This window comes from Aythya ferina, assembly GCF_964211825.1.
Source record: "Aythya ferina genome assembly, chromosome: 1".
In the NCBI taxonomy this organism is placed as follows: Eukaryota; Metazoa; Chordata; class Aves; order Anseriformes; family Anatidae; genus Aythya; species Aythya ferina.
Window position 1 is genome coordinate 110087115 of NC_140296.1, and position 26607 is coordinate 110113721.

At 46.9% G+C, this 26607-nt stretch overlaps 2 protein-coding genes across 13 annotated transcripts in view; one reads left to right on the forward strand and one right to left on the reverse strand.

The window, feature by feature from the left end:
• GJA8 (gap junction protein alpha 8) overlaps positions 1–24735 on the reverse strand; it is a 60576-nt gene extending 35841 nt beyond the window's left edge. For 5 of the 11 annotated variants that reach the window (XR_014693551.1, XR_014693552.1, XR_014693553.1 and 2 more), the window contains exons 1-4: positions 8029–8188; positions 5621–5736; positions 1947–2068; positions 1635–1682 (exon numbers count right to left, since the gene is read on the reverse strand). The gene's annotated coding sequence lies outside the window, so the exon portion shown is untranslated. Of the gene's footprint in view, positions 1–1532; positions 1683–1946; positions 2069–5620; positions 5737–8028; positions 8189–9744; positions 9943–10045; positions 10664–15271; positions 15410–15866; positions 15955–24696 lie in introns of those variants that run through there. The other 6 variants (XR_014693554.1, XR_014693555.1, XM_084520985.1 and 3 more) reach the window with 4 other exon arrangements.
• GJA5 (gap junction protein alpha 5) lies at positions 1063–20482 on the forward strand. 2 transcript variants are annotated; one of them, XM_084521137.1, is made up of 2 exons: positions 1063–1466; positions 17543–20482. In XM_084521137.1, exon 2 carries the CDS (start codon positions 17586–17588, stop codon positions 18693–18695), a length of 1110 nt encoding a protein of 369 aa, XP_084377263.1. In that variant the 5' UTR covers positions 1063–1466; positions 17543–17585; the 3' UTR covers positions 18696–20482. The 2 variants fall into 2 exon arrangements, with proteins under 2 accessions (XP_084377263.1, XP_084377262.1); XM_084521136.1 differs by lacking the exon at positions 1063–1466 and adding an exon at positions 7243–7597.
• Positions 24736–26607: the final 1872 nt, after the last annotated feature.

Genomic DNA, 26607 nt, shown 5'->3' on the forward strand with positions numbered 1-26607 from the left:
GAAGAAGAAGGAAGAGAATTTTTGAGGTGGGCTCCTCTTCCTTTCATCTGGAAAGTGGTTACTGAGTTGTTCAAAGCTTTTGTGCGTAGCTCTGTGCGCTCTGTACCTCGCAGCGTGTGACTTTCTAGAGACTCCTACTACACTATTGAAAGAAAAGGTGAGTTCTAGCGTGCTTCCCTGGAAGCAGGCTAAAAACGCAATTAGCAGAGAGCCCTCCAAAAAAAAGTGAATAATTTTGCATTAAGCAGAGTTTGTAAATGCTTCTCAGTTACTTGTTCTATTCTCTTCTCCTTTCTTTGCAAATGATGGAACGCCTTAGAAAGGGTCAGATGGCATGGACATTTTTGGCTTGAGAGTCTAATAGTGTGGTTGTCCATTCTTCTCCATAGCTGCATGCCAGCATGTGTTCAGTGACTTAATGGCGCTGCTACTTTGGGGCAGCTAAACAGAGCAGCAGACTGCAGCTGCTTCTGAAGATATAAATATTTTTACAGTTGGGGGGCTCAAGCAGCCCCACAGGATCAAGGACACCTGGGTTCTTTTCCTGGCTCTTCTACAGACCTGCTGTATTGTTTCACTCCTTTCAGAAGCTCCAAATGAAGACCTTTTCCTGCCATATCTGTAATCTCAGGCGTGAGATTTCGATTTGAAAATCTGGACCACAATGAGGGGTTTGGGGAGTTGGGGTAGGACTGTGAATGCAGGGCATTCACCTGATAACAAAATCCCACCAAAGCCATTCCACTGGTGAACACCATGAATGGTTCACAGGCCAACCTCACTTGCACCATTTACCAGTTAGCCATCTGCTCCCGTCAGATATTATTTTATGGCTTTCCTTTGTTTTTCACTGAGGCCTAAACAGGAATGAAATTGTGAGTCTTGTCGCTAGCCCTTTTAAATAAATAGCTCTGCCATCGCTCTAATAAGTTTGACAAGTTGGTCCCAGGCCCTGGACAGGAAGCTAATAAACTTTAAGTTGCTTTTCTATTGTTTTCCTAAAACAATTTGACTTCCTTTCTGATAGCCTCAAATTCCTTCATTAAAAATAGAGTAGCTGGGAGCCAGAGGAAGAGCTGAACGTGAGCCAAGTTGTGCTTACAATGCAGCCTGCGTAAGATCACATTTTTATCCTGATCCACGAAGACTCTTTAAAAGAATAGCAGGCAGACAGCTGCCAGTGCATGTCAGGAACAGCTCAGAAGCCAGTCTCCCCCAGCATTGGTCCTTCAGGCTTGAGGGAATCTCCAGCCAGTGAGCCAGTGTCAGACCACAGCAGGAGGCTGAGTCCCAGGGAGCTGACCGGGGTTTGTTTCCCCTATCCAAAGTGTCCTACCTCAGACACGGATCTCTTCTGGGAGCCGAACAGTGAGAGAGAGGTGGGCTCCAGCAAGACCAAGGGGCTGTGCTAAAGCTAACCCTTTGGTCAGCTTCACCTGCTCCTACCTCTGGCTCTGCAAAAAGAGGTAAAGGTCTATTCTTTCTTCTCTTTTCAATTTGTGAAATATCTGTATGTATATATGCATACACACGTATTTGTGTGAAGCAGTAATTCATCTAGCTGAAAATCTACAGGACAAGGTGAATGTCTGGTGGCTAAGTAGATGAGGATTCCTTGCTTAAAAATGACTTACTAATCATTTGGACAAATCCTTCGGCTCTCCATGGTTTGGTTCCTCCACCTGTAAATCAAGGAGAGTGTTTATGAGAGGTGTAATTACATTATTATTTGCAAAGCACTTCTCAGCTACTCAGAGATGTTTTAGAGTTGGGAGGTGGAAGCAGTAGCTGTTAGAGTACAGTATTTCCAGTAACATAAAGTTGACAAGTAAGCTTTAGTGGTCATTTTAGATGGTTATTTCTCCTCAGTAAGATGAAAGTCTCTTACAGATTTTCTTGCTGAAAACTTTATTGGCGTATGAGATTGACACAGTGATATTTCACACCTTGTTGTTTCTTTTTTCTTCTTTTCTCATTCTTTGCTGGTTTGGTACTCTGGTCTGTGTGGTGTTTTCACACTGATGGGCAGCTGAACTCCACCACACTGCTCTCTCTCTCTCTCTCTATCCTTGAAGAGGGGAAGAAAACACAATGAAAAAGTGCTTAAGGGTTGAGATAAGGACAGGGATATTACTTTCCAATTACTGTTATGGGCAAAATCTTTTCAGCATAGGAAGATAAATATAATTTATTGCCTATCACTAACAGACCCAAGGAATGAGAAACTGAAAGCTAACTAAAAACACCTTCCCCCCATTCACTCTCTTTCACCTCCTCACACCCGAGTGGCGCAGGGGAACAGGGAATGGGGGCTGTGGTCAGTCCCTGACGCTTCATCTCCACCACTCTTTCATGGTCCCTCTCTGCCCCTGCTCCCTGTGGGGTCCCTCCCATAGGATGCCATCCTTCCCGAACTGAGCCTGTGGGGGCTGTCCACAGGCAGCAGCTCTTCAGGAACTGCTCCCACACGGCTCCATACCATGGGGTCCATCCCCCAGGAACAAACTGCTCCAGCACGTGTCCCCCATGGGTGGGCGGCAGCTCCCCCCAGATCCCCTGCTCCTGCGTGGGCTCCTCTCCACGGGCTGCAGCTCCGGCCCGGGGCCTGCTCCACCGGGGGCTCTCCATGGGCCACAGCCTCCTCCAGGACACATCCACCTGCTCCACCGGGGGCTCCTACACCCCTGGGGGGGCTGCAGCGTGGAGATCTGCTCCATGTGGGACCCATGGGCTGCAGGGGGACAGCCTGCTCCACAAGGAGCCTCTCCACAGGCTGCAGGGGAACTGCTGCTGCCTGCCTGGAGCCCCTCCTGCCCTCCTGCTGCACCGACCTTGGGGGCTGCAGGGCTGCTTCTCTCATTTCATCACTCCTCTCTCCCAGCTGCTGCATCTCAGCAGTGTTTCCCTTCCTTAAATCCTCTCTCCTTGAGGCCCAACCAGTGTCGCTCACTGGCTCAGCTCTGGCCAGCAGTGGGTCCCTTTTGGAGCTGGCTGGAGCTGGCTCTGATCTGACATGGGGCAGCTGCTGGGCTCTGCTCACAGAGGCCACCCCTGCAGCCCCACGCTACTAAAGCCTTGCCATGTAAACCAAATACAGGCTGGAAAGAAACTGAGGCCAAAATGTCCAATAAATAACATAAATAATGGAATCAATTGGGGTTATATATATTTATTTTTTAACTGAAGAAGGAATTGTGACTATAAAACTATTCCCCCTCATTCAGGGACCTATCATCACATGCTACTCCTGTTCCCTTGGGCCCAGTCTGTCCTTGGGAATCTGCTTCCTGCTGGAGGATGCCTTCAAGCTGTCTCCAGAGGTTTAATCTACAGCAGAGAACCTCTATCTCCCTCCTTCTCTTTCAATCATATCCATGCCAGGGGATTTTGGATAAAACGTTTCATGAGGAAAGTCCACTGTATCAGCAGGAAAGCACAAGCTATTTACCCTTCAGACAATCCCTTGAAGTTCTCAGATCTCAGGAGAACATTTACTGACATTTGAAACACCCTTACAGCAAAGCCAGATGCTGCAAGAACATCTGCTTTATGTGAAGAAGCTCATTCATATGTGAGCTCTCATCTATACTACTGCATGTTTGCAGACCTTCTCCATGCATTGTGTTGGCTTGCCCTTTTTTATTTGTTTAACTCCCTGACACAGAAGAAATACTCCATTAAATAACCACAGGATCAATGCTGAAAAACTCATCACACTGAAACTCTCTTCAGGATTTACCTGGCTTCTGTGTGAAAGGGAGCAGCTCTGATACGGCAATAAGGGAAGTACAGGAAATAGAATGAAAAAGGGACCTCTTGGCTTATCAGGTTCAATCCTTTTGAATAACAGGCGAGTACAAAACAAATGGCCTTTTCTAAACTTACTAAGCTCTACCCTAAATCTCATTAGGTTTCCACCCTCACTTCTGTTACTAGAATGCTGTTCCAGCACCTCCTTCCCTGCTCTGTTGCTTAGAAACCTTCTGGTTTCCAACCTAAATTCATTCATGGCCAATTTATATCTATTTATTCTTATGCCACATTGTCCTTTAGCTTATGTAGCTCTTCTCTCTCCCTAGCACTTACTTGCCCAACCCCCAATTCCAAAAAGTATTTATAGGCAGCAAATCTCTCTTCTCTTAACCTTTGCTCTGCCAGACTAAGTAACTAAGCTCCCTTATAGTATTCACCCTGCGGGCACATCACACGATGTTTTAATTACTCCGAGTAGCTGCAGTAGCACGAAGTTCAGTGCGAAATAATTAGTGCAGAAAAGGTCGTACTGGTACCTCATCTATTTTCAAATCAGTTCAGATATCTGTTTGCAGTCACTTCTGTGACTGATAAGTAAACACACTCTTGGCCGGGAGACACTTTCCATTCCTCTAATCACCCTGTTGACTTTCTTTGCACCTGTTCCAGGCTGAATGTCTTGAACATGGGTGAGCAGCGCTGCACACAGTATTCCTCGGGGGGCCTCGCATCCTCTTGGAAGACATTAATCTTACTCGCTACAACTGGAAATACTGCTCTGGCCTGGAAGCTCACCTGCCATTTTCACCTCATCACATCATTGGAAGCCTTCGCGCAGGACTTTCCCCTTCTCTGTCATGCCAACTAGGAGCTTCCAAGTGCTTGGAGAGATTCCTACTACCTGACTTCACACTTTCCCATTTAACCTCACCTTGATCACCCCAGTTGTGGAGAGCCTTCAGTTCTCCTGGTGCTGGAATCACCCCTGTCCTGATGATAGGCTCTGTTCCATCAGCAGATTTCATTAGCATTTCTACTTTCAGTGTCAAGGTAATTAATGCAAATATTAAGAAAGATCAGTCCTAAGTGCAATCTTTGAGCAGCCTCACGGATAATTTTATTTCAACCTATTAGGGAACTTGTGTCTCAATTCCATCAGTCTCTCACCCACTTGAGGATTTTTCTAATAATCCCTGTCTTATTCAGCCAAGTCTTTTAAAATAATTAGCTTCTTCTGGGATCTTATGCCTCACTGAGGTCTAGGTAGATATGGTCTGCTATGTTTCGGATCTTATGCCTCACTGAGGTCTAGGTAGATATGGTCTGCTATGTTTAATTTACCTAGAAGGTTGGGAATCTTACCTTTCATCAACACACTGTCCTATTTTCCCCTTACCTCCTGTATTTCTCCTTTCCTTCAAAATCTGTTCTACAGCACCACAAACTGCTGAGATCTGCAAGCTGCACATGGCAAGCTGTCAGCTGTTCTCCTCATTCCCACTGTCTGGGGGAGCATTCTCTTCCACTTGCTCTCCTCACTCAAGTCATAAAAGTTTTGCATAGCAGTCTCTTGGGGAGGGGAGGAAACATCCTTCTTCCCAGCTTACTAGTGGGCAAAGCAGCTATTTCTCTAGCTGTGGAGCTGGAGAAGCTGCCATGACACCTTTGTTTTCCCTAGAAGAGGCTGCAGTATGATAGAGAAGAGGAGGAAGGAGACACTGAGTGGATGGCTGAGGCATCCATGCAACACATCTGTTCACCGGTCTTTTGCCTCCCAGTCTGCCTTCACCCATTTCCCTCCTGTGCATCAAAATTCAAGTAGTTCCTTCAATGCCAAAAAAAAAAAGAGAGAGCTGAGAACAGTTACCTCATGTACATGATGCAGAAAGCTTCTCCTCATATTCATTCAATAGAACTCCAGCATATTTGCAGGATACAGAGATAAACTCTGTAGGAGAAAGAGTATACCACTCTGGGACAATGCTGGGGTAAGAAACACAAAGGATTGATCATGGAAAGTCAGATCTGATCACTGTGAGTGTAAGGCGGGGTGGGGATATTACATTTCAGACAGCTTACTTGCAGGATTTGCCTCTCTGTAGCACATGAAAAACACTTGACAAGCCTTAGCTAGCCTATCCCAAAGCCATCTGTGAGTTAGATCTGTATTACTAACACCTTTTCTTGGACACTTCTATGATGAAGTTCTTGACAATTTCACTGGCATAAAATCAACAGAACTTTAAATAATAATGTTTAGCGGAAAATTCTTCAGAAAGACTAATGAAAACATTGATATTCTCCTTCCTGTGGAATTTCATCACAGGCATAAAACTGCAAGGCAGGGGAGAGAAAAACAACTCCAGAAACATTCCCATTTTCTTTGAAGACAAAGGAAGCCTTTCAATAAAGTTAGAAATGAAGTGGCAAATGATTATGGGTTTCCCCATCCTAGGAGTTTTCTGAGCTGCTATGGGAATGTACTGCATGTCCTGTACTAATCACCAGTGAGGATTCAGCGGGCGGGAGATTAGCCCTCCTGAAAAGGAGCTGCACTCTTAACTTCAGCGTGAAAGTGTCCACATGGGACATGACTCCAGAGCAACCTCTGCACAGCACTGTGTATCTTCTAAATAAAGGGGATACTAAATTAGTAGAACAATGATTAGATTAGAAGAGTTGCCAGCCCTGTGTTTTAGTCTCTGGACTACTTTTGCTTCATGATCTACACTAGCTGCTGCACGGAGACTGTACAGTTATGTTCTGGATGAGAGATAACTAGCCCAGGAAGGATTGCTGGAGGGACACCAGCCAAAGCTTGTATGCAGCAAGCCAGTTCTCAGGGAACCACAGCTTTTTAAGCAAATCTCACTCTACTGGCACTGGTTCTTTCAGACCAGCCTTTATCAAAGCCGGAAGGCCTTTCTGATTCACCCTCATCTCTTGGCCCAATGTGCAAGAATGAGAGTCTCAATGTGACACATACATAAAATATAAGACCTTCACGCAACATTTTTAAGAAGGGCCCAAATGTTCATGCATCAGACTGTGTGAGTGTGTGTGCATGCATGGGAGGGGGACAGGTTGTCAAAACGCACCTTGCCTGGCAGGCAGGTTATTCTCTGTTTATCCATAAGGGCGCCTGGGACACCGTCCTGGGAAGCATCAAGTGCCCCCTGGGACTAGGCTACAGCTATGTTGGGGCCCTGGTCCAAGCCAGCAGAGCAAGTCCTGCCTTACTTGGAGAGGTGCAGGACCCTGCTCCACATGGATTCTGCTTTGCCTAAGCCTGAATGAGTCAGAAAAATATCCTTCATCGATGTCTTGTGTGGAATAACCTTCCCAGAGTCTGGCTGGGGTAGCTGTGGTGCGACCCCGTCTCTTTTCAATTAAGGAAGAGTTACTTTTACCGTGGCGTGTTATCTGGGGGAGGAGGTGCAAGGAACAGCAGCAGCGGCAGCAGCAACTGGAAGGGACAGGGAGAAGGCAGCAGTGAGTGCATCCTGTCAGTATGGGGAGGGTGGCACAGAGAGAGACTGAGCATGGAGAGGGAGGAATAAGACCCGTGATCCTTAAAGGAAAAACAACAGGAAACTAGGCTTGAAAATAGAAAGATTAAGCTGGAGGGGGTGGGAGAGACAAGAAAAGTAGGTGAAGAAAGAAGAGGGGGAAAGGCAGAGTGGCAGTGGGGAAGACAGAAAGTGACACAGAAAGGGGGTGGAGAAAAAAAGAGGGGAAGAGAGAGAGAACCATACTAAAGGAATAAAACCAAGCAACTGAGAAGAACGAAGAGTCCAACTCAATTACAGAAAGGAGAGATAGAAGAAAAGACTCTGGAAATCAGGTAAGTAACCATGAGAGGGAAATAACAGAACTGCAGGAGCATCAACAGGGAGATCAAGCTGTTAGACTCAAGGGTAAAACAGCATGAGGGGAGAAATGGACTTGGTGAGGCAGGAAAAGAAGGACAGCCAAAAACAACTTAAGAATTCTACTTTTTCTTTCAATTTTTATCCAAAGCATTCCCACTAGTAACAAGGTGGGTTTGGGACATTTTAAAAATTACACCATTTTCACCATGGGTGGCTACACAGAACTGACAGGGGAACCTCCCTGCAATAAACATGGATACCAATAGATTGCAATGTACTGGATGGCAGAATAGAAGCCACACGTATACTCAGACATTATAATGTGCAAATTGTAGTTTCTGCTGGATCCCATTTCTGCATGCTGTCAGGCTGCCCTAGGGAGGGTGGCGAAGGGAACTCTTACCTGTGAGAAGCTGCCAAGGTATAAGTGCTTTATCAAGCGTCTGTGTAAACTGCCTATATTCCAAAGCACGCAGAATAGTTTCAAAGTATCTCCATTTCTTTTCCTTGGGAGTATTGTATCCTGGCCAGTTTGTGATGTGGACCCTGGGAACGTAACTCAAATGTGGAGAAGTGCCTTGCTCGTGTGCCCCAATCATATGTGCAGCACGCACCGCGGGTGGAATGCCTTTCTTCTCCATCCCGGCACTGCTCAGAGCAGCCTCAGCAAAGAGGCACACGGATCTAGAGGGACAAAAACCCACTCCCGCTTGCAGCTTCTTCTTCTTTTTGTTTGCCTTCCTATTTTTTTCCCCTATTTGCATTTGGAATAATTACTCGATTACATTTCCATAATTTAATATCTCCAGCATTGCAACCGCATGTTTTAAAGAGTAGCCCAGCTTGAAAATACAGTGTCCAGTTGTCTGGTAATTGCTACCTCTGATCCAGCGTAGTTTATTTGATAACCCCTTTGATTTCCCAAAGGGTCATTTTAGTGGTCATTTGCAGTGTCTAATGAGCTTTGTGGCATTCTGATTTTAACAGCTAAGATAAACTGAGGCAGTATCTCTGTCCCTCTGTCCCTGAAGTACTGTAAAAACCACCAGAGGATTATGTAAGTAGCATTTCTGGATAAACCTCAGGCACAAAAAGTAACAGGCTAAATGAGCCTTAATTGCTGAAGTCTTCCTTCATGCTAAAACCTTGATGAGGAGGCACATGTGAAAGTTTTCCCCTACTGCTGTCTATGTGAACCTCTCCTTAAGGCTAAAAAACTTGATGCATGTAATATATGTTTGCATGTGTGTGTGCAGATAGGAGTGGGTTAAAATGTTACTCAAAATTCTCACACCGGTGCTGTATTTGTACCAGACGCCAAACAACTCTGCGTCTGTTGGTCTTTTCAAAATGTACTCTGTTGAGAAAGCAGAATGTTTCTGACTTTCTTCCCCCTTTCCTTGAGAGCAGAACACTAGTTTAGGAGAATTCCTGAGGGTTCGGGATTTAAAATACTCATCAGACTCTGGTTGCTTGGGAACTATGTTAAGTATTCCTGCTACTATAAGTATTTGGCTTTTGTTTTGCTTTTTTTTTTTTTTTTTTTTTCCACTCAACACTCTATATTATCACACTATTTCAGTATTTTGGACTTTCACATGAAAAATTTAAACCTTGTCAGGAAATATAGATCTTCCTACCCTAGCCTCTCTTCTCTTTTTGACCTTCAGAGAGATTTCACACATTCTGCACGTTTGTCCTTGTTTTCTGACTTATCTCAAAGCATTGAAAATAGACAAGAAGGAATGAGTAACTCAGCACTATACCATGTCATTAGGGAGCATATTTCAGAGACTGCTCCACACCTCGGGTGCTGTTGTATGAAGCACGTGAACAGAGGCTTAAAATTAGAAATAGTTCCCAGGAGGCACAAGAGAAACTTCAATCTTTGTGCTAGGAATTCTTAAAGAGGAAAAGAAATCAATTTTATGCTTATTGATAAACAACACATAGATTTTTATAAGCAATGCTCTAATATGCCAGCTTTTTCATGAAATAAAGAAATATTCATGTCATACAGTAAGTAATGAGCCGAGATTCATGCCTGTAAGTATCTCTAGTGTATCATTAAAGTGGGGTCAGTGGTTTTTAATGTAAGAACTAAGGGTGTTACACTTACATTTCTGTCTTTCTTCGTTATCTTTGTCATAATGGACATGCCTTGAGAATGGCTCAGAATTTCCATATGAAGCTCTTCTCCCTTAGATGTGGGAAAGCTGGCAGATGCCTCTGTAAGGGCACGGTGGCTCACGAAGCTGAGCAGTCCAGCCAGGGTAACTGTTCCAGAGCTCCAGGGTCTTACACTGCATTTGGATGCCTGGTGGGAAAGGGAGAGAATAGCAGCATGGGAGAAAAGCTGTCTCCAATTTAAAATCACACAAAGCTGTCCAAAAGGACAGGTTTTTGTTCTTGCTACTTACTCCAATTTCCTATGCAGAGATGGGGCAAATCACTTAAACCATGTTTGTTCACAAATGGCCCCTCGGTGGTGCCTCTTGTCTTCTGGATGCCTGCCTCTTAGATGTGGTCTAACTGGTGGAAGTGATAAATGCTCCTGCTCCAGCGCTAACCGAGGAGAGCCCTGCTTCGAACATATGTTACATAGTGCTAAGCACACCGAAGAAAACAGATTAGCAACATCTCCACACAGCTTCCAAAAGTAATGAACATTTTTAATCTTAATCTCCCTCTGCCTTAGTTCCCCAGCTGCAAAATTCATGTAATACCATCTCCTCACCTCCACATGGTAATGAAAATAAGTAAATTAATAATTGTGAAGCGATCAGATACCGTTGTGATGAAAGCCATAGGAAAACCCATGAGGAAACTAATAATTCTGTCTTTAGAACAGGACTTGAATAATGTACAGTAAATGAGGCACAGGCCACCCACTGAACAATAAGGAGAAAACAAAACATTGAATAGCTGCTGCTCAAGAAAGCCCCAGCCAGGCTGGCACGGAATAAGGCAGGCATCCTGTGCAAAGAATGAGGTGACAATGTGAGGATGTGGTTAAAGACTCATAGCTAGGAGGCACAGGCACAAAGAGATTGAATTAAGATTGCTTAGGAAAGTAACTCTAGCATTTGCTAACTCCCTACTGCTCGGTTTTGAAAATTTAATATTAGTTGTTTTTAAAGGGGAGGAGGGCATATATATGTATATGTATGAATATATGCTGAGTATAAAGAATCATCCACTCACAAGCTATAGCCAAACTTTGCCCTGGATGAGAAATTAAATACTTAGAAGCAAGGTTACAACACTGAGGCTGGGGTGTGCAGAGAATCCTAAGGATCTTTGGACAGAAAGAAGAAATGAGATTTGATGAGGTATAAGTAGGTGGGAAGTAGACAGTTGCTTAAAATTTCCCCTTTCTAAAGCTGAAAGCGTTAGCAACCTGGGTGCTGTAGACAGTTAAGTGGTCAAAACAGCCCAAAAGCTGACCCTCCAGAGAAGGGTCAGTGTGGAGCTTGACTGTGGGAGAGCAACAAAGAAGGGATAGGCAGAGAGACATTGAGGGAGAAGGGGGAATAGAGAATAGGGTAAATCTGAATTAGAGCCCTTTCCTTCTCCTGTTACCTCTCCAGTCTGTTTTATCTTGATGCTGTTCTGAGTTGCATCTCATGCAGCCTGTGAAACAGCCTAAAATCACACGTAGGTATTTTACTGCTGTATCAGGCCCAATGCGATGCCCACCATCACCTCTGTGTCTCCTTATACCAGCCTCCCCCACTGTCTAAGCAGTGCTTAAAAACAATTTCTGTCAGCAGAGTTCAGGAACTGCTTCACTATGGCAGTCAATTTATCGACATGTTTCTATCTTCTGGAGCTCCCTCTGCCCTGCTTGGCTGTCCTCTCTCCTGTACACAGCACTGCCCAGTTTAGCACCAGCTGCAGATGCACCTAGGTTAGCTTCTCGCCACAGAGGTAAGTATACTGTCAAGAGCACCAAGCTCAGTCATCCTGAACTGGATGCTCTTCAACCTGTTAGTTGAGGAATAGGCTGGATAATATCCATTAGCCTGTTTGTAGCATTTACATCAGAGAGAGAATTGATTTATTTTTCTAGCAAAAAGCATATGTGAGCCTTTGTTTAGCTTATCCTAAGACTAGGGTTTTATTGCATTTGTTTGGCTAAGGGCTGATGTTTGCAATGCACAGAGAGAATCCCAAGAGAATTAGAGGGTGCTCCCTGCATGCTAAGTATAAGCCTGGATACCAATACCACGTAACTATTTGAAGCAGGCTTTTCAAACACAGAGGGACAAAATCATTCCCCAGCTTGACTCAGATGTGTTCGAGGTCTTCTCTGTTCTTGGTCTCCTGTATCCACATCAGACAGAGCTTGGCCCTAATGTCTGGATATATAAGAACATAAGAACGCAATTTGACCCTAGCCAAGGGAAAAAATAATAAAAATAAAAAAAAATAGATGTCCTGTATAGACAAGCAATAACAGTTCAGCACGATGGAAGTCTGCAGCTTCCAGCATCACTTCAGATGAAAATATTCTCCGTAATGCTGTCATCTGTGTGTGTAACACATCCCTGATGTACACACTTGGAGGTGTTGAGTGAGCTCCCTCTGTCTGTGTCTCTGTGTGCGTCAGGGTGTGTGTGTGTTCAGGAGGTGACAGGTCATTCAGCTCCCTTATCTTCTCACCCACTCTCATTTTTTTGTGAACTCTGAGATTTTCCACAGTTGGAGAGGGGGAAAGCACACCTCATCAAGGAATAACAAGCTGTCTGCAACTACAAGCGGGGCCAGTGGTCTGGATACTAGCATGACCCTTCCAGAAATTGCAGTGAACTCAGGAGGAGCAGGGAGATGAGAAACATTGGACGGCTGTCCTCTGGGACAGGAGCTGTTAACACAGAGCTCTGCCATGAGATTTGAGCACAGAAGTCAAAGTCAATCTCCTTGCAGCTTACAGGACTTTGAACTCAAGGAACTAGCAGAAAGGAATATGAACCTATTTAGTGCAGATCCATGCACAGACCAGAGCTACAAACTTGGCTAAAGAACTGGCCTCTTTCAGGCAGAAACTTATCATAAGCACGTGTGTGTGCATATGAAGCTGGGAGAGTGGTGTTTGGATGGCAATGCCTGACGTGTCACTGCTCATCCATTGTACATACACGTGAAAGAGCCAATGCCAGCTAATAATGAACAAAAAGATACATCCTGAGGTGGGCTTTAGCATTGATTTATGTCCCAAAGCTCTGAAAAGCCAGCCTGAAAAATGTCAGCAGCTGTATTGTACAGGATGCTGAGAGAGTGGATTACCGCTACCAGGGGGCTGGAGACCCCCAAGTGAGAGCGTTCCCTACCCTCCAGTGCAGAGCTGGAAGTGTCTGCAGGTGTGAACGGCCAGCTTTGCAAGGCTGGGACCACTCAGCTCAGGCCACAGCCTGCCAGTTGTTACTGCAGGGGAAAAGATCTTCGCTTGAATGCCTCAGCAGTAGCTATGTGTTGTGTTGCCTGGGCCTGGAAGGAAGTGACACAGCCAGAGGAAGGCAGGCCACAAGCAACTCCTAGGTATTGACCTTGCCACAGCTGACCTGGATGCTCCCCTGAACAGGGCTGACACTTCCCAGAGCATAGAGGAGACGGCTGTGGCTTGAAATGGGGGACTTGCTGCATGGCCTTGGGCAAAAATAGAGTGACTTTGTATTCATTACTCTCTCCCTTCCCTGGGAACCTCACTTCCCTTGCACAAACGCACCCTGCTGCGAGAGTCTCTCTGAGCCTGCCTGGGACCTGCCAAGGGAAAGAGGTGAGCTGAGAGAGGGAGAGCAGAAACAGTATTATAATCAGGCTCTCCACTTTATTTTAGAAACATCCTGCAGAGATGTCGACCTCCTGTCACCTTCCTTGTGGGAAAAGTTAGTGTGAAGTGTGGAGCTGGGCTATTTATATCACTGCTGATAGTCTTGCCTGTCTGCTAAAGAGGGGAAAACCAGTGAATTCCTAGCAACTCCTGGGGAAACAGCCTCTCATCGAGAAGAAAACCCTGCAGGAACAACCTTCCTGCCTCTTTGGTGTGAGTTTCTTAGCAGTTCCCCGCAGCTGTAGCGAGTCTGCCCAGGCCAACACCACACAGCAGAGCAAGAAGCAAGGATGCAGCGTGCCTGCCTGTCATTCAGAGCACGTGGCATCATAAACAGGAAGGGCAAAGCTGCTCCGAGAGCTCCCAACACATCCCCTCCCACAGAAAAAGGTAGCACAAGAACGGGATGGTGGAAAGCAGCACTCTGTTGGCGAGGCAGCCTGGTGCACTAGCAGGTGCCATCCCTGCTGGGGTATTTTTATCTCGGCATTTGGCAGTCACAAGGCCCCGAGCTGGATGGGAGCCACGCTTGGGCTGCGGTTTTGCTACTTGGTTTTTCCCAGCTTTAACTGCATTCCAGGTGACGATGAAGCCAGGGCAGCCACGGCGCTGGGTTCGTGCTGGGCTGCGCTGGGCTTTGTCACATACACGTTCCCTCTTGCCAAGACCTCGTGACTGCGCACAGCCCCTCTGCCGCTCCAGCAGAAAGCTGCCAGCCAAGAGCAGGGCAGCGTGGTGGCACGGACCGAGACTCTGCATGAATATGCACGAAGGCTGTCAAGACAGCCTGCTATCAGGTGCCGAGACCTCGGGAAGATACCCAGAGGTATTTTTCGCTGAGTCACACTGGAGAGAGATGAGATTTGTCCAATTAAGTGCAAAGCAGGAGTATAAAAGGCCACAGATGCTCACATGCTGAGAGGCCAAAGTGTGTGGGGATAACAGTCTGGGAATGAGGAAGGGGAACTATATGGAAAATTCCCAAGAATAGTAAAGCCCTGGGGAGACAGGCTGTGTCAGAGACAGTCCTGCATAGCCAGGAAAAGCTGTCAGGAGGTGACAAAAATTCTTCTTTGCTCGCTGGCAGCACAGAACTAGATGCTTTCTTCTGTTGTTCTCGGAGGTCCTTGGGCTGGCATGGCAAGAATAGCTCTCTGATAACTAAAACCAGCTAAGCCAAAAATGCTGCACTAGGAAGGACCCCCCCCTTCTCTTGGTATCCAGCACCCATGTCCTCCTACCCCCTCGCAGCAGCCACAGGCTCTCTGGGGCTGCAGCAGGCACAGCAGGAGGTGTAGGGCTCCTTGGGCAGCCCCTCCATCAGACAGCCTGCACAGGGAGCAGCCAGCAGGGAGGGACAGAAGGAGTGGCCCTACTGTCTAGTCCAAGCCTCGTGGCTGCCAACCTTGGATCATTCAGATCTACCTCCTTTGGGAAAGTGCTGTGGGACTGTTACTCTCACATCTGGTTCCTTTTTTTTTTTTTTCCTGGACTCCTCTTGCACTTACACTTGCCTACTTCATTTCTGTACACATTGATCTTAAGTTTGCAAATATCTAGGTGTAGTAGCCTTCACCAGGGGATAGAGGACCATAATAAAACCTCAATCTACCTGCACATGGTAGAACTGATGCAAAGAGGTGCTCAGATTGTGAGTGCACATACACATAGCAGGAAAGAAAACTCAGCCTTGGCACAGCCAGGGAGAACTGTTTTAATTTTTACTCTAACACGCAAGGTGAATTAAGAAAAGGCGGCTGTCAGCTAGCAACAGCAGGAGCCATAGGGGCACCTGCAAGCAACGCACACTCACCTGGACAAATGAGGACACCCACAGCCCTTCATGCTGTCAGGGAAGTGATATTCCACGTGGTACAGTTGTGCTACACCCTAGCGACCTTGGACACACCTGTACACTGAACTGTAGGTTGGTGGCAGCTTTGTCACCACTCTGGAAAAAAAAAAAAAGAAAATTAAAAATCCTGTTTTCAGTGCAGCTTACTGTAAAACCATCACTGATTTAACTGCCTGTATTTAATTCTTGGTGCTCGCAAAACAAAGCCATATGTTAATTCCTCCCAAATGCAGTAACTGCACCAAAGCCATTTCAGCAGACAAACCCTCTGATTTTTCAGTTTTACCAGCGTAAGGATGGAGAGAATCAGAAAGACAATTTTTTGTGTTGCTGCTTCTCTGATTCTCAGCTGGCAGCAGATGAAACAGCTTCTGCATACTCCAGCAGCCACCAGGATCTACATTAGCACGACTGCAGCATGCCTGCCAGGAAAGAGCCAAAGAGCCCACCCTCGGCTTGCTGGCGTGCCCCTTCTCCCTCCTCACACAGCTTCCAACAGGCGGTGGGGCAGCAAGAGATCACCTCCCCATCTCCTCACCTGGGAAATCCTCACCCGTCCTTGGGGCAGACCTCAGCAGCACTGGGAGCTTAAGAATGAATCCCACTTTCATTCTTGTCCCATTAAGCCACACAGATTGACACTGCACACAGACAAGTAATGGTAAAAAAAAAAAAAAAAAAATCATCATGTGCATTGCTACAATAAATTACATCAGTTACATAACCGGAGGAGGGAGTATTGTTCCCTCAACAACCGTATGGTCTCCAGCCTTTGCTCACAGGAAATGTACACATCGTCGATGCAGTAAATTTTCAGCATTTAACAGCATCTACTCTCCACAGGCATTTTTGCACAGTAAAAACAATTGGCTTTTAAAGAGGAGACGAGGGAAAACAAGGGAGGAGAGTTATCACTTTTGGTGCCTGCAGCTTTGGGATTTACCTTGTCTAGTGCTTTTAGTATTTCATTATGATGATTATTAAGTTTTGCATACATTTATTGAAAAGGCATTTTCAAAAGGAATGACTGTGGGAGAACATTATCTCCAAGGTAATAACGCATACTTCATAGTGCCCAGCCCTTAACCCACGCACAAGATAGTGCCCTGGGAAGGTCAGTATGGTGAGCATAACTGCATCAAATGATCGCCCAAGTACTCCCACAGAGCCCCACAAATTAAGCCCATCATTCTCCCTTTATCCAGAGGGTTAAGTGACTTAGCCAGAAACAGTCTGCCAGAGTTGGAAACAAAACTGAAGCAGGTTCTCCTACATCCTGAGCTTGCAGTCTTACTACCAGCCCATCTAACCCTTCCTCTCAGCAGACCACCTACCAGGAGCTGCTGGTCCTTGGGAGGTATTTCAAGGGAGGCTTGTTTCCTTTGCCCATGCCATTTGAGCAGTGAATATTGTCTCAGGGCTTAAGAAAAGAGGTGAGAGCAAGATCCTTGCAAAAAATGTAGATTTTGCAGCAGTTCCCATTTTAAGAGGTATGGCAGAGTGGCAGCAGATTAGGTTTACAGGACTGGCACAGCTCACCAAAGTCTTTACACACCTGAAACATTTTAAACATGTAAATAAAATGCTTGTAAGTGGTGATACTGCAAAACCAAAGCAAAACCTATGTGCAAGGTGCAGGTGGGCAACAGGGACGCTTTCCATGCCTTTCTTTCAGTGGTGACACTGAGCTCAGGCACAAAGCTCAGAGCTGCAAGCACTTCACCTTCCAAGTGTCAGCGCAGATATTACGCAAAGGCAGCACGTGAACGAGCCAAGGCGCTGCCCGGACCAAGCAGTACACCCCAGATCCCAGAGGATCAATCCATTTAAGGGTTCCCCAGAGTGCAGTTTGCAAATGGATGCCTACTGCTTTAACTACACAGTCCTCAGAGGATGCAGTATGCAGACCACAGTGAAAGGACTTCCTGAACCAAGGAAAAACATGGTTCACCCTCAAAATTTTAGCAGCCCATTTAACAGGTTGTAGTTTGATTGTGCTAAATTATTATTATTATTATTATTAATAATAATAATAATAATAATAATAATAATAATAATGGGTTTGGCAAATGTGAAACAAAGTTTTCAGCAAGCCAGAACTCATTCATTTCAAGTCAAATCAAAACGTTTCCTTTGACACAAGCCAAATTATTCCACTCCATGCATCCCCAGCTGGGCATTTCCTGACCTTCCTTAGAACCCCTCTCTTCTGTCTATTTTCACCCACAGAGGCTGTCTCCAGTTCTGCCTTCAAGCCTCCTGGTGAGCAGAAATGGGAGATTGGAGTTTCTTGGGCGAGTTCCTCGAGGAGGTCCACAAGCACTCCACAGTGGTGGGGAAGGTCTGGCTGACTGTGCTCTTCATCTTCCGGATGCTGGTGCTCGGTACCGCAGCCGAGTCCTCCTGGGGGGATGAGCAGTCTGACTTCATGTGCGACACCCAGCAGCCCGGCTGCGAGAACGTCTGCTACGACAAGGCCTTCCCCATCTCCCATGTCCGTTTTTGGGTCCTCCAGATCATCTTTGTCTCCACCCCGTCCCTGGTGTACATGGGCCATGCGATGCACACGGTGCGTATGGAGGAGAAGAGGAAGATGAAGGAGGCAGAAAGAGAGGCCCAGGAGATGAAGAACAGCGGTGACAATTACTACCAGCAGAAGTGTCCCGCGGCAGAGAAGGCCGAGCTATCTTGCTGGGATGAATCGGGAGGCAAAATTATCCTCAGGGGCAGTCTGCTGAACACCTACGTCTACAGCATTTTGATTCGCACTGCCATGGAAGTGGCCTTCATTGTGGGACAGTACATCTTGTACGGGATCTTCCTGGAGACCCTGTACATCTGCCAGCGGGCACCTTGCCCCCACCCTGTCAACTGCTACGTTTCCCGTCCCACAGAGAAGAACGTCTTCATCGTCTTCATGCTGGCCGTGGCCGTGCTGTCCCTGTTCCTCAGCCTGGCTGAGCTGTACCACTTGGGCTGGAAGAAAGCCAAAGAGAGGTGCTCCCGGGCCTACAAACCCAGCCCCAGCACAGCTCCTGGCAGACTGGAGTCCGCCCCGCAAGTGGAAAGGGCCCAGATGTACACTCCCCCGCCAGATTTTAATCAGTGCTTGGCGAGTCCCAACGGGAAGTTCATCAGCCCCTTCAGCAACAAGATGGCCTCCCAGCAGAACACTGCCAACTTCGCCACCGAGAGGGTCCACGGCCAGGAGGATGCTGCTGGTGAAGGGCCCTTCGTGAAGTCCAGCTACACGGAGAGCCCGGAGGTGGCCAACGAGTGCGCGGCGCCTGCCTTCCCCGAGAGCTACTTCAACGAGAAACGCCGCTTCAGCAAGACCAGCCGTGCCAGCAGCAAGGCGAGGTCGGATGATTTGTCCGTGTGACCCGTCGCCGGGAGGGATGAGGAGAAGGAGTGGTCTCAGCACTTCGTAAAACTTCTGCAAAGTGGGCCGCAGACTCTCGCCACTAACCTCTCTCTCTTTTAATGCCCTCTTGCTCCTTCTCGGTGAACGTCATTGTCACACTGCAGACACTTCTCACAGCTTTCGGCAGGGGCAGCCACTGGATGCCGCACACCTGGAGGCTGAGAAGAAGCACCAATCTCGAGGTGTGAAGCTTTCAGCCATATTCTCACCACGGGACCCGCAGGGACTGGGGACTCGCCATCCCTAGCCACAGACTGGTAGAGCACAGGCTAGCACACTCCTGAGGCTGCCTGGCTGCCCCAAACATGAGGCCAGCCATCCACTGCAACACTGCATCCAGCAGGCTGACTGGACCTCGATCCCCTCAGCCCCCTCGCATCTCCTTTGATGTCTGCCCAACACTTGCTACAGCGCTGGGCAATTATACCAAGCTGAAGCTTCTCTCACTGGCAGGGAGCAGAAACACACCAGCGGGCCTTCTGAAAGAAAGACTCTCTCTTCTTTGTTCTCTCTCTTTTTAACCTTCCCTTTCTCTACCTGAGCCTGGATATTTTATACCAGTTTACCTATACGATAAACTCTACTTGAATTTTTTTTTTGACACTGTGCATAGAACTGTTCCCATAGATAGATAAGGACAGCCACGGTCCCCCCATGCACAGCTGCTTGGTGTCTAACTTTGGATTCCCTTCCTCATTCCTACGGCAGCACGGCAGGCTGGCCCCTGGGATATCGCTCAGACAATCAGTGGACGAAGACTAGGGAATTTTCTCAACATACTTATGTCAGCAATTTTAAGCAAGGCATCCACTAACAGAAATAGAGATTTTCCTCTGAGAACAGACGTCCACCTAGTAAAAAAGGAGGAATCATCATGTGGAAACAAAGTGATTTTTCCCCTTCTTATGCTCATCTTTCAAGCAACCTGAATGCTGCTGAAAGGGTGCTGACAGCTGCCAACTCGGGAGAAAAACATCCTCTGTTTACCTGCAGAAGAGGTACGGCCTGTGTCTTCTCCCTACTACCCTAAAAAAAAAAAAAAAAAAAAAAAAAAGACACTTCAGCATCTTTTGCAAGGAGCAAGAGGCCCCTCCAGGTCCCGCACATCAGTGAGCTCCTGGCTGCTCTCTCAAACCTGCCAGCCACTGCAAGCCATTATATCTGTCCTCCTGGCAAACCTCTGTTCTGCCATGAGGTCATCTTCTTCACCTCTGGTTCACGTGGTGTAAGGAACCACTGATGGACCACTTCTTTCCTCCACCACAGCCTCCCAAAGCAGCCACTGGCTCCCAGCACTGCACAGTGAGCCTGGTGGGTGAGGTCTGCAGGCAGCTCCCACCCTAGATACATTTTCTCACTGCAGAGCTGACTTTCCCCTTTTAAAGAGGGATGCCAAACAGAGCTAAACTGCTCCTTGTTATTTACCCTGCTGTTGGACTGTGTGAATGAATGGCCTGGGACCAGCTTGTGAGGGGACCGAGCCATTCCCTCTCTTAGCAGCTGCTGAAAAAGTTTGTGAATCCTTGCTCCCATTACACAGATAGCTTTGATACAGTTCTCTGTACGTATACAAACACACCCACACACTGGGGGGAGAGGGGGGTGAGAACTTGTTTTTGTTTTGTTTGTAAGGTATTTTATAAACATGTATTTTATAATCCTGAAAAGACCTGTGTGCTCGCTCTCCCTAACATGAGATTTTAGTCCGTTGTACCTAGGTTTCTCCTAATAAAGTTCTAACTCCATCTCTTCGTGTTGGTGTTTTGCCTCTCATGTGGCTGAGAAGGAGCCGCTAGCATTGACCCGGCTGCCCGCCAGCCTCTGCTGCTCAGAGATCACAAAGATTCCCACTGCCCAGAGTGGCAGGGATGAGGGGAGAGCTCAGCCAGGGGCATAAATAATAAACACTGGGAAATGATTGATTGACTGGCTAGCAGAAAACCCCTCCAGCTCCCTCTGCACTACCAAGGAAGAACAGGAAGAGCTGGCCAGGGAGCAGCTGTCTGGCTTTGTTGTGACAGGAAGGCCCCCGGCACACCTTTACACCCAGAGCCTGTGCCTCTCCTTCCCATGCCCAGCCTGAACTTCATCTCTTGCTCCCACTTTCTGGCTTTCACAGGCTCCCTTCTTCTGACCTCGGGTCCCTCTGTCCACCCAGAGGAAGTGCCCTTCCTTCCTCTCGCCTCACGATCTCCCATCCCGTGGGACTCCACACACTGGGAAGCTGGAGACCAGTAATGTACTGGGCCCCAGCAGGGGCATAAAGAACCAAACCGAAATTTCACAAGGACACCAGCACAAAGACCTTTAACTGGTGGAAACACCAGGGGCCCTTTAGGATCAGAGGAACCTTGTTTGGGGGCAGCAGGGGGTGTTCAGCCCAGAAAGGAGGATACCACATAGGCCCCCATTGGCATGCAATGCAGCAAGGAGGCAGGATTAGTCCTCAGTCCTAGCATTAACTGGCATGTGTATAGCCTCCAGTTGTGCCTGTCCCTTAGGGTGCTACCTTGCTGGGAGAGATGTATTTAATAAGCCAGGAACTTATTTAAGCATATTCATGGATTTCCCTTTGGAAAACCTGGCTATTAAGTGATATTGCTGCTTTGTGGGGCCATTTAGGCACTAACACAGGCCTTGTTTAATAAATTATTCTCAGTTTATGCCACGCAGTGGCACAAACTTTAAAAGCCCTGTGCTACAAGCACTCAGAGGGGTAGCAACTCCTTGCTGGAGAGCAAGGGATGGTTAAAAAAGTCTACACTATTCCAGGCCTCCATGATCCAAACATCGGGTTTTGGTGATCATTGAGACCAGAGGAGGACAACCACACCAGCCCAGCTCTACACACACATCAAAGCAGGTAGTCTCCCTCTGTCACTCCTGCCTTAATGCTTCCCCGGACCTGTCTTCTGGGTATAACAAGTGGCCAATAGTTGATGGATGGATGTTTGCACTGGCTGACAGACCATAAACTTATGACTGGTGGAATCCATTGCCAAGGCCAGCCAGGCTGTCACACCACAGTAGGAGCATATTTACTTCAGCCAGTAAGCGGAGAGGCTGGCCTGTCATTTCAGACAGAGTTTGTGGTTATTGCTTTGTCCCCAGTGGATGGATGGATGGACAATCTTTTAGCTGTGACCTAAATCAACATCATATATTAAATTCAGCACTGGGATAGGCAGTCAGTCTTTAAATGGCATCATTACAAAGACAGTGCTCTGGGGAGAAAAAAGGGAAACACCGAAGAACTTTTTATTCGGCATTTGTCCCTCTTTTCTCAAGAGCCTTACCTGCTGGGGTTAGCTCAGCCTCTGAAAACTGCTTTTTCCCCATGAGCACTGGAATTGCTATTTAACAGAAATACTGTCCCCCATCTTCCTCCATGAGCACACCTCAAACCATTCCAGCATTGCCTTCTCCAACTGGTGTCTTTCAGATTCAGAAGCCAGTTCTATCCTACAGCTGTTTGCTAATCAGCTGTCGAGTCTAAGATGTGAAAACAGAAAATGTGCATTTCACCAAGCTCTTAAAACAGAAAGACTTAAACCTATTAATGGAAAAGCTATATTTAAAAATATATAGAATGCCAAAACTAACAAAGTAATGAATCAAGACAAGGTCACTCCTGTAGTCCTTCTCATCTCTCCAAAAAGCACAGTGAGACAGTTGAGTCAAGGAAGAGACAAAGGAGGGAGATACCTAAAAATAATGGTTGATGCACAGCATGCAGGTTGAGCAAGTTTTTTCTTCTTTCAGAATATGTGCACAAGGCAATCCTCGTGCAAACACAAAGATAATGTTTAAGACTGTTAAAAAAGAACAGGTGAAAAGATGCCAGACTACACTATTCTCCTTCAAACACTTTTCCACAAAATAGTGGAGGCCAAGGCATTAGGAAGATCAAATAAATAAATAAATAAACACACTGCATGCTCATAGGAAGGAGAACATGTTTGACTGGACCACAGATGCCTCAAGCACAAAGACCATAGAAATGCACTGTCCCAGAAGTCAGCGTAACATGGCAAAGAGCCCCAGCAGGAGTGGTGGAGGCTGCCCAGCCACTGGCCTGGGTCTACGAAGGCAACTGCTGTCCCCAGAGGGAACTACTGTCCCCAGGAGCCCCTGCTGCCACTGCTCCCTTCCCTCTCAGCAACAACGCAGTCTCGCCAAAAGGGTGCCCAGTCTTTATAAGCATGGGCTCAGCAGAATGAAGGTATGGACAGCTAGTGGTCTCTCTTCTTCTGGGCCCCAAGAGCAGCTGGCACCCAATTTTCTACTTATCCGAGCAAGGAAGAATGACTTCAAAAACTGGCATGAAGCTGAGAGGCAGCTGAAGGGACGTAATGCCACTGTTTCAATTATATCCCATTTCTGTTTTCCTCCACTCACTAAAGTTAACAGGCAAATCTGGTGCTGTTCTTCTGACCTGGTGAACTACCATCACGTGCACAGAAATCAGAAATCTCCCCGTGGCAAAAACAATGATAGAAAAGGGCAACACTGTCTTTACAAATGGCATTTAAAATAAATAAGCAAATAAACCAAACAAAAAAGCAGGCAGCCCTATGCAAGGCTACACTACTAACCTGCAAGATGTTTAAAACAAACAAATAACAACAACAAAAAAACACAATACATGGGCAGCAAGTTCGTGTCGTATCCAGCTTTCAATGCTGAAAGAGCTGGCAGCGCTATGAGGAGCCTCCAGCTGTGATGAAGGCTGTGCTGCAGGAAGAAAAGCCTCCTCCCTCTCTCCCAGTAGGACCACTAACTCCCCCAAGAATTTCTGGAACCTCCTCCCAGTAGGGATTACAGGAGGGTACCCACAGCTTATGCCAGTTTTTGCGCATGTGCACACATGTGAATAAAGCACAATGTTTTGGTGATTAGGTTGCCAGCCGCAGCAGATGTGCAGACGGCCTGAGAACGAGGATGGAAGGAGGCAGCTTCTTAAGACACACATTTTAGGGGGAAAAACTGTGACTTCAAAATGTGAAATTAATAGCTTTGCTTTTGCCCTCAGTGTTTGTTGCTTGTATGGGCTAGATGAATAAAGATCTTTCTGGGGACCACAGGAATTGTAGCAGCACACACACACTCATATAGATAGATACTACATCACCATGAAAATGTGATGACAGAAAAAGAAAGAAAATCAAATGAGTTTATAACACCCACTTCAGCCAAATAATGCAGAAATTGTTCATTTTTCCTGCAGTGAACATTGTTTTACATTTTTTTAAATGGATTTGCTGAGGCCACATTCACATACCACCACTGTTTTCCCACAGATATTTGAGTGATTGAGTTTGACGGGCAATAGAGCTCTCAGAAAGTGCATGTCAGCCATGGAAACTAAATTTTAAATTCGTATGTACAAATATTCACCCCAGAGGCAGCTGTGTGTTCCTCGAGCCATTGGGAAGCACAAACAATATTGTGTAACCAACCAAACAACACACCTCCACAGTAGAGTACATGCCATGAATTCACACCGGAACACATTTTAAGGACAGTTATACCAGTCAGAGCAAACATTTGAGAGACCTGTAATCCTCTAATACTCGGTTGGTGGAAGTAGAAGTTAGTTCAAACGCATATTTGTCTGCCTTTCGCTGGGCCCTAGGCACAGCCCGAGGCATGGCTGGGAGTTGTGTGGGACCCACATGTGAAGGAGGGGTGTGCACAAGGGGCGCAGAAGACCCCACTTTCTTGTCTGCTCACAAAGTCCCTACCAGAAGGTTAGAATATTCCATCAGCTTCTTAATGCAAGCAACTCTCTCCACTTTGTGATACTGCACAGAGGGCTTCACAGCATCCTTGCAAGCCCCTACACTTGGCAAGCGCAAAATATAGCAGAAGCATTGCGAAAGCACTGCCACTCAGGCATAAAAACACTCCCCAGCCTCTAACACAATTTGCCAAGCTAACGCAGGGCTTCATAGCCTACCTATTCACACAAAGGCAGTGGTCTCTGGATGAATAAAAGTAATCACGCTGTGTTTGCTAGCAAAAAGTATTCCCCCAGAGCAAGCTGGGAAGCAAAACTCTGAGCAGCTGCAATATATTTACTTACTCCTTTAAACCTATTTCTGGACCGAGGCCTGTAGGACTGCTACATTAAGCCGTGTTCCTCCCTCAAAGTGGCTACATCTTACTAGTGGATTAGGCAATCCTTTTCTTTTTTCTTTTCCGTATTACTCTGGCCTCAACCCCTGCTCGGTTGGAACGTAATGAGCTCCCCTGAGGCTCTGTCTGCAGGAACAGGGCAGTGGGTGGCAGGGAATTTGGCAGACACCCTGCCTCTTCCCACTCTCTCAGGCCACGTACTCTGCTGTCCTGCTCTTCTCATGCATCCTTAGGCAAGAAGAGCTCTCCATGGACCGCTGTTACTTTTCATGAGGATATCTCCATCTGACAGGGCTGGACCAAAGTGGGGAAGTGCTCAGGGATTATTCCAAGTGGGGTCTTGTGCCTCACTGTTCACACACAGTAGCTCCTCTTCACCATAAGGTTAATTTAGACAGCAGGGGCAGATGCAGCCAAGCCAGACATCAGTATGCACGGCTGGGGACCCATGAGAGAGTTAAATTTTCTTGTTCACGTTGGACATGAGCCTAACCTTAAAAAGGCATGTCCATGGTGGTCAGCTATATGACAATATAAAGAGAGCAAAAGTCACATCTAGCGATTTTTCCAGAAACTGGATATGTGCTGCTAGGACATGCCATTTTTAACAGCCCCCCCAGTAAAACCCGACACTCTCATACTCAGCTACACACAGGCTTTCACTAAAAATTACATTACCCACCAGCTCCTACCCTTAAAAGGAATCAGATTAGCAGGGAGAGGCAAGCTTGAGGTCAGAAACTTGCTGCTATTTGTTTGGGTTTGTTTTTTAAGTAAATGCCATGCCAGCTGTTCAGCCTGGGAACAGGGTTTGAGGTTGAAAAGTGCTCTTAACAGAACCGGTTTGATGGGTGCCAGGTTACGGGCAACAAGTCTCAGAAACAAACGTCTCAACTTAGCCACTGCTAAATAATGCTCAGTTTCCACCTGGCTTTTCTTCTAATTCATCCCACATTCAAGAAAGCCTTAGGTACAGCAGAAATTGCTGTCACCTTCACTGCCTAACATGAACTAACAACCCAAGGGCACATGTGGTTTGTAACTGATACTCCACTGAAAACCGGACTATTTTTCCAATCAGCTTTCCCCTCCCAGATCACTAGACCTCTTTTCTCAGCTTTTCTTCCCCTCTGAAATGAGACTTGGGATTATTTTTACCCCTCTACGGTCTTGTCTTTTCTTAGGGCACAGCTATATGTTCCTTTCCACATTTCTAGTTTCTCCATGCTTCCTTTCGTCTCTGGCATTTCCAATGTGTCAAATTTGAGGACTCTCTGAAAAGCTCATTGAAGTATCCACTTCAAAGTCCTCAATAAAGAAGTTATTTATGTTAAAAAGGACTCAGAATAACCCTCACTAATTCCTGTCAGGCATCTCTGTCTGAGCAAACACACCACAGGCTCCCCACACAGGGAGCCACCCGACAGACAGATAAGGTCCTCAAAAGCCCACACGGCGACACCTCAACAACCCTTTTCTTCTCCCCATGCACACCCACCGCGGGGTGACCAGCCCAGTTCCTACAGCACAGACACCCCATCGCTTCCCCAAGCGCCCTCCCCACAAGCAGGATGGGGGCTGCCACCACCCCGTGCCTGTAGGCCTCGGCGCGCAGGCCAGCGCTGCCTCATGGCGCCATGCGCTCGCAGCCCCTCAGGGCCTGGTCCGCTCCCCACGCTAGTCAGAGAGCCGGAGTAGTCACACCAGCCTCACAGCCCACACGTCTGTGACA

Coding starts and splice junctions, on each gene's coding strand:
- GJA5 (XM_084521137.1), top strand. CDS start 17,586: ATGGGAGATTGGAGTTTCTTGGGCGAGTTCCTCGAGGAGGTCCACAAG.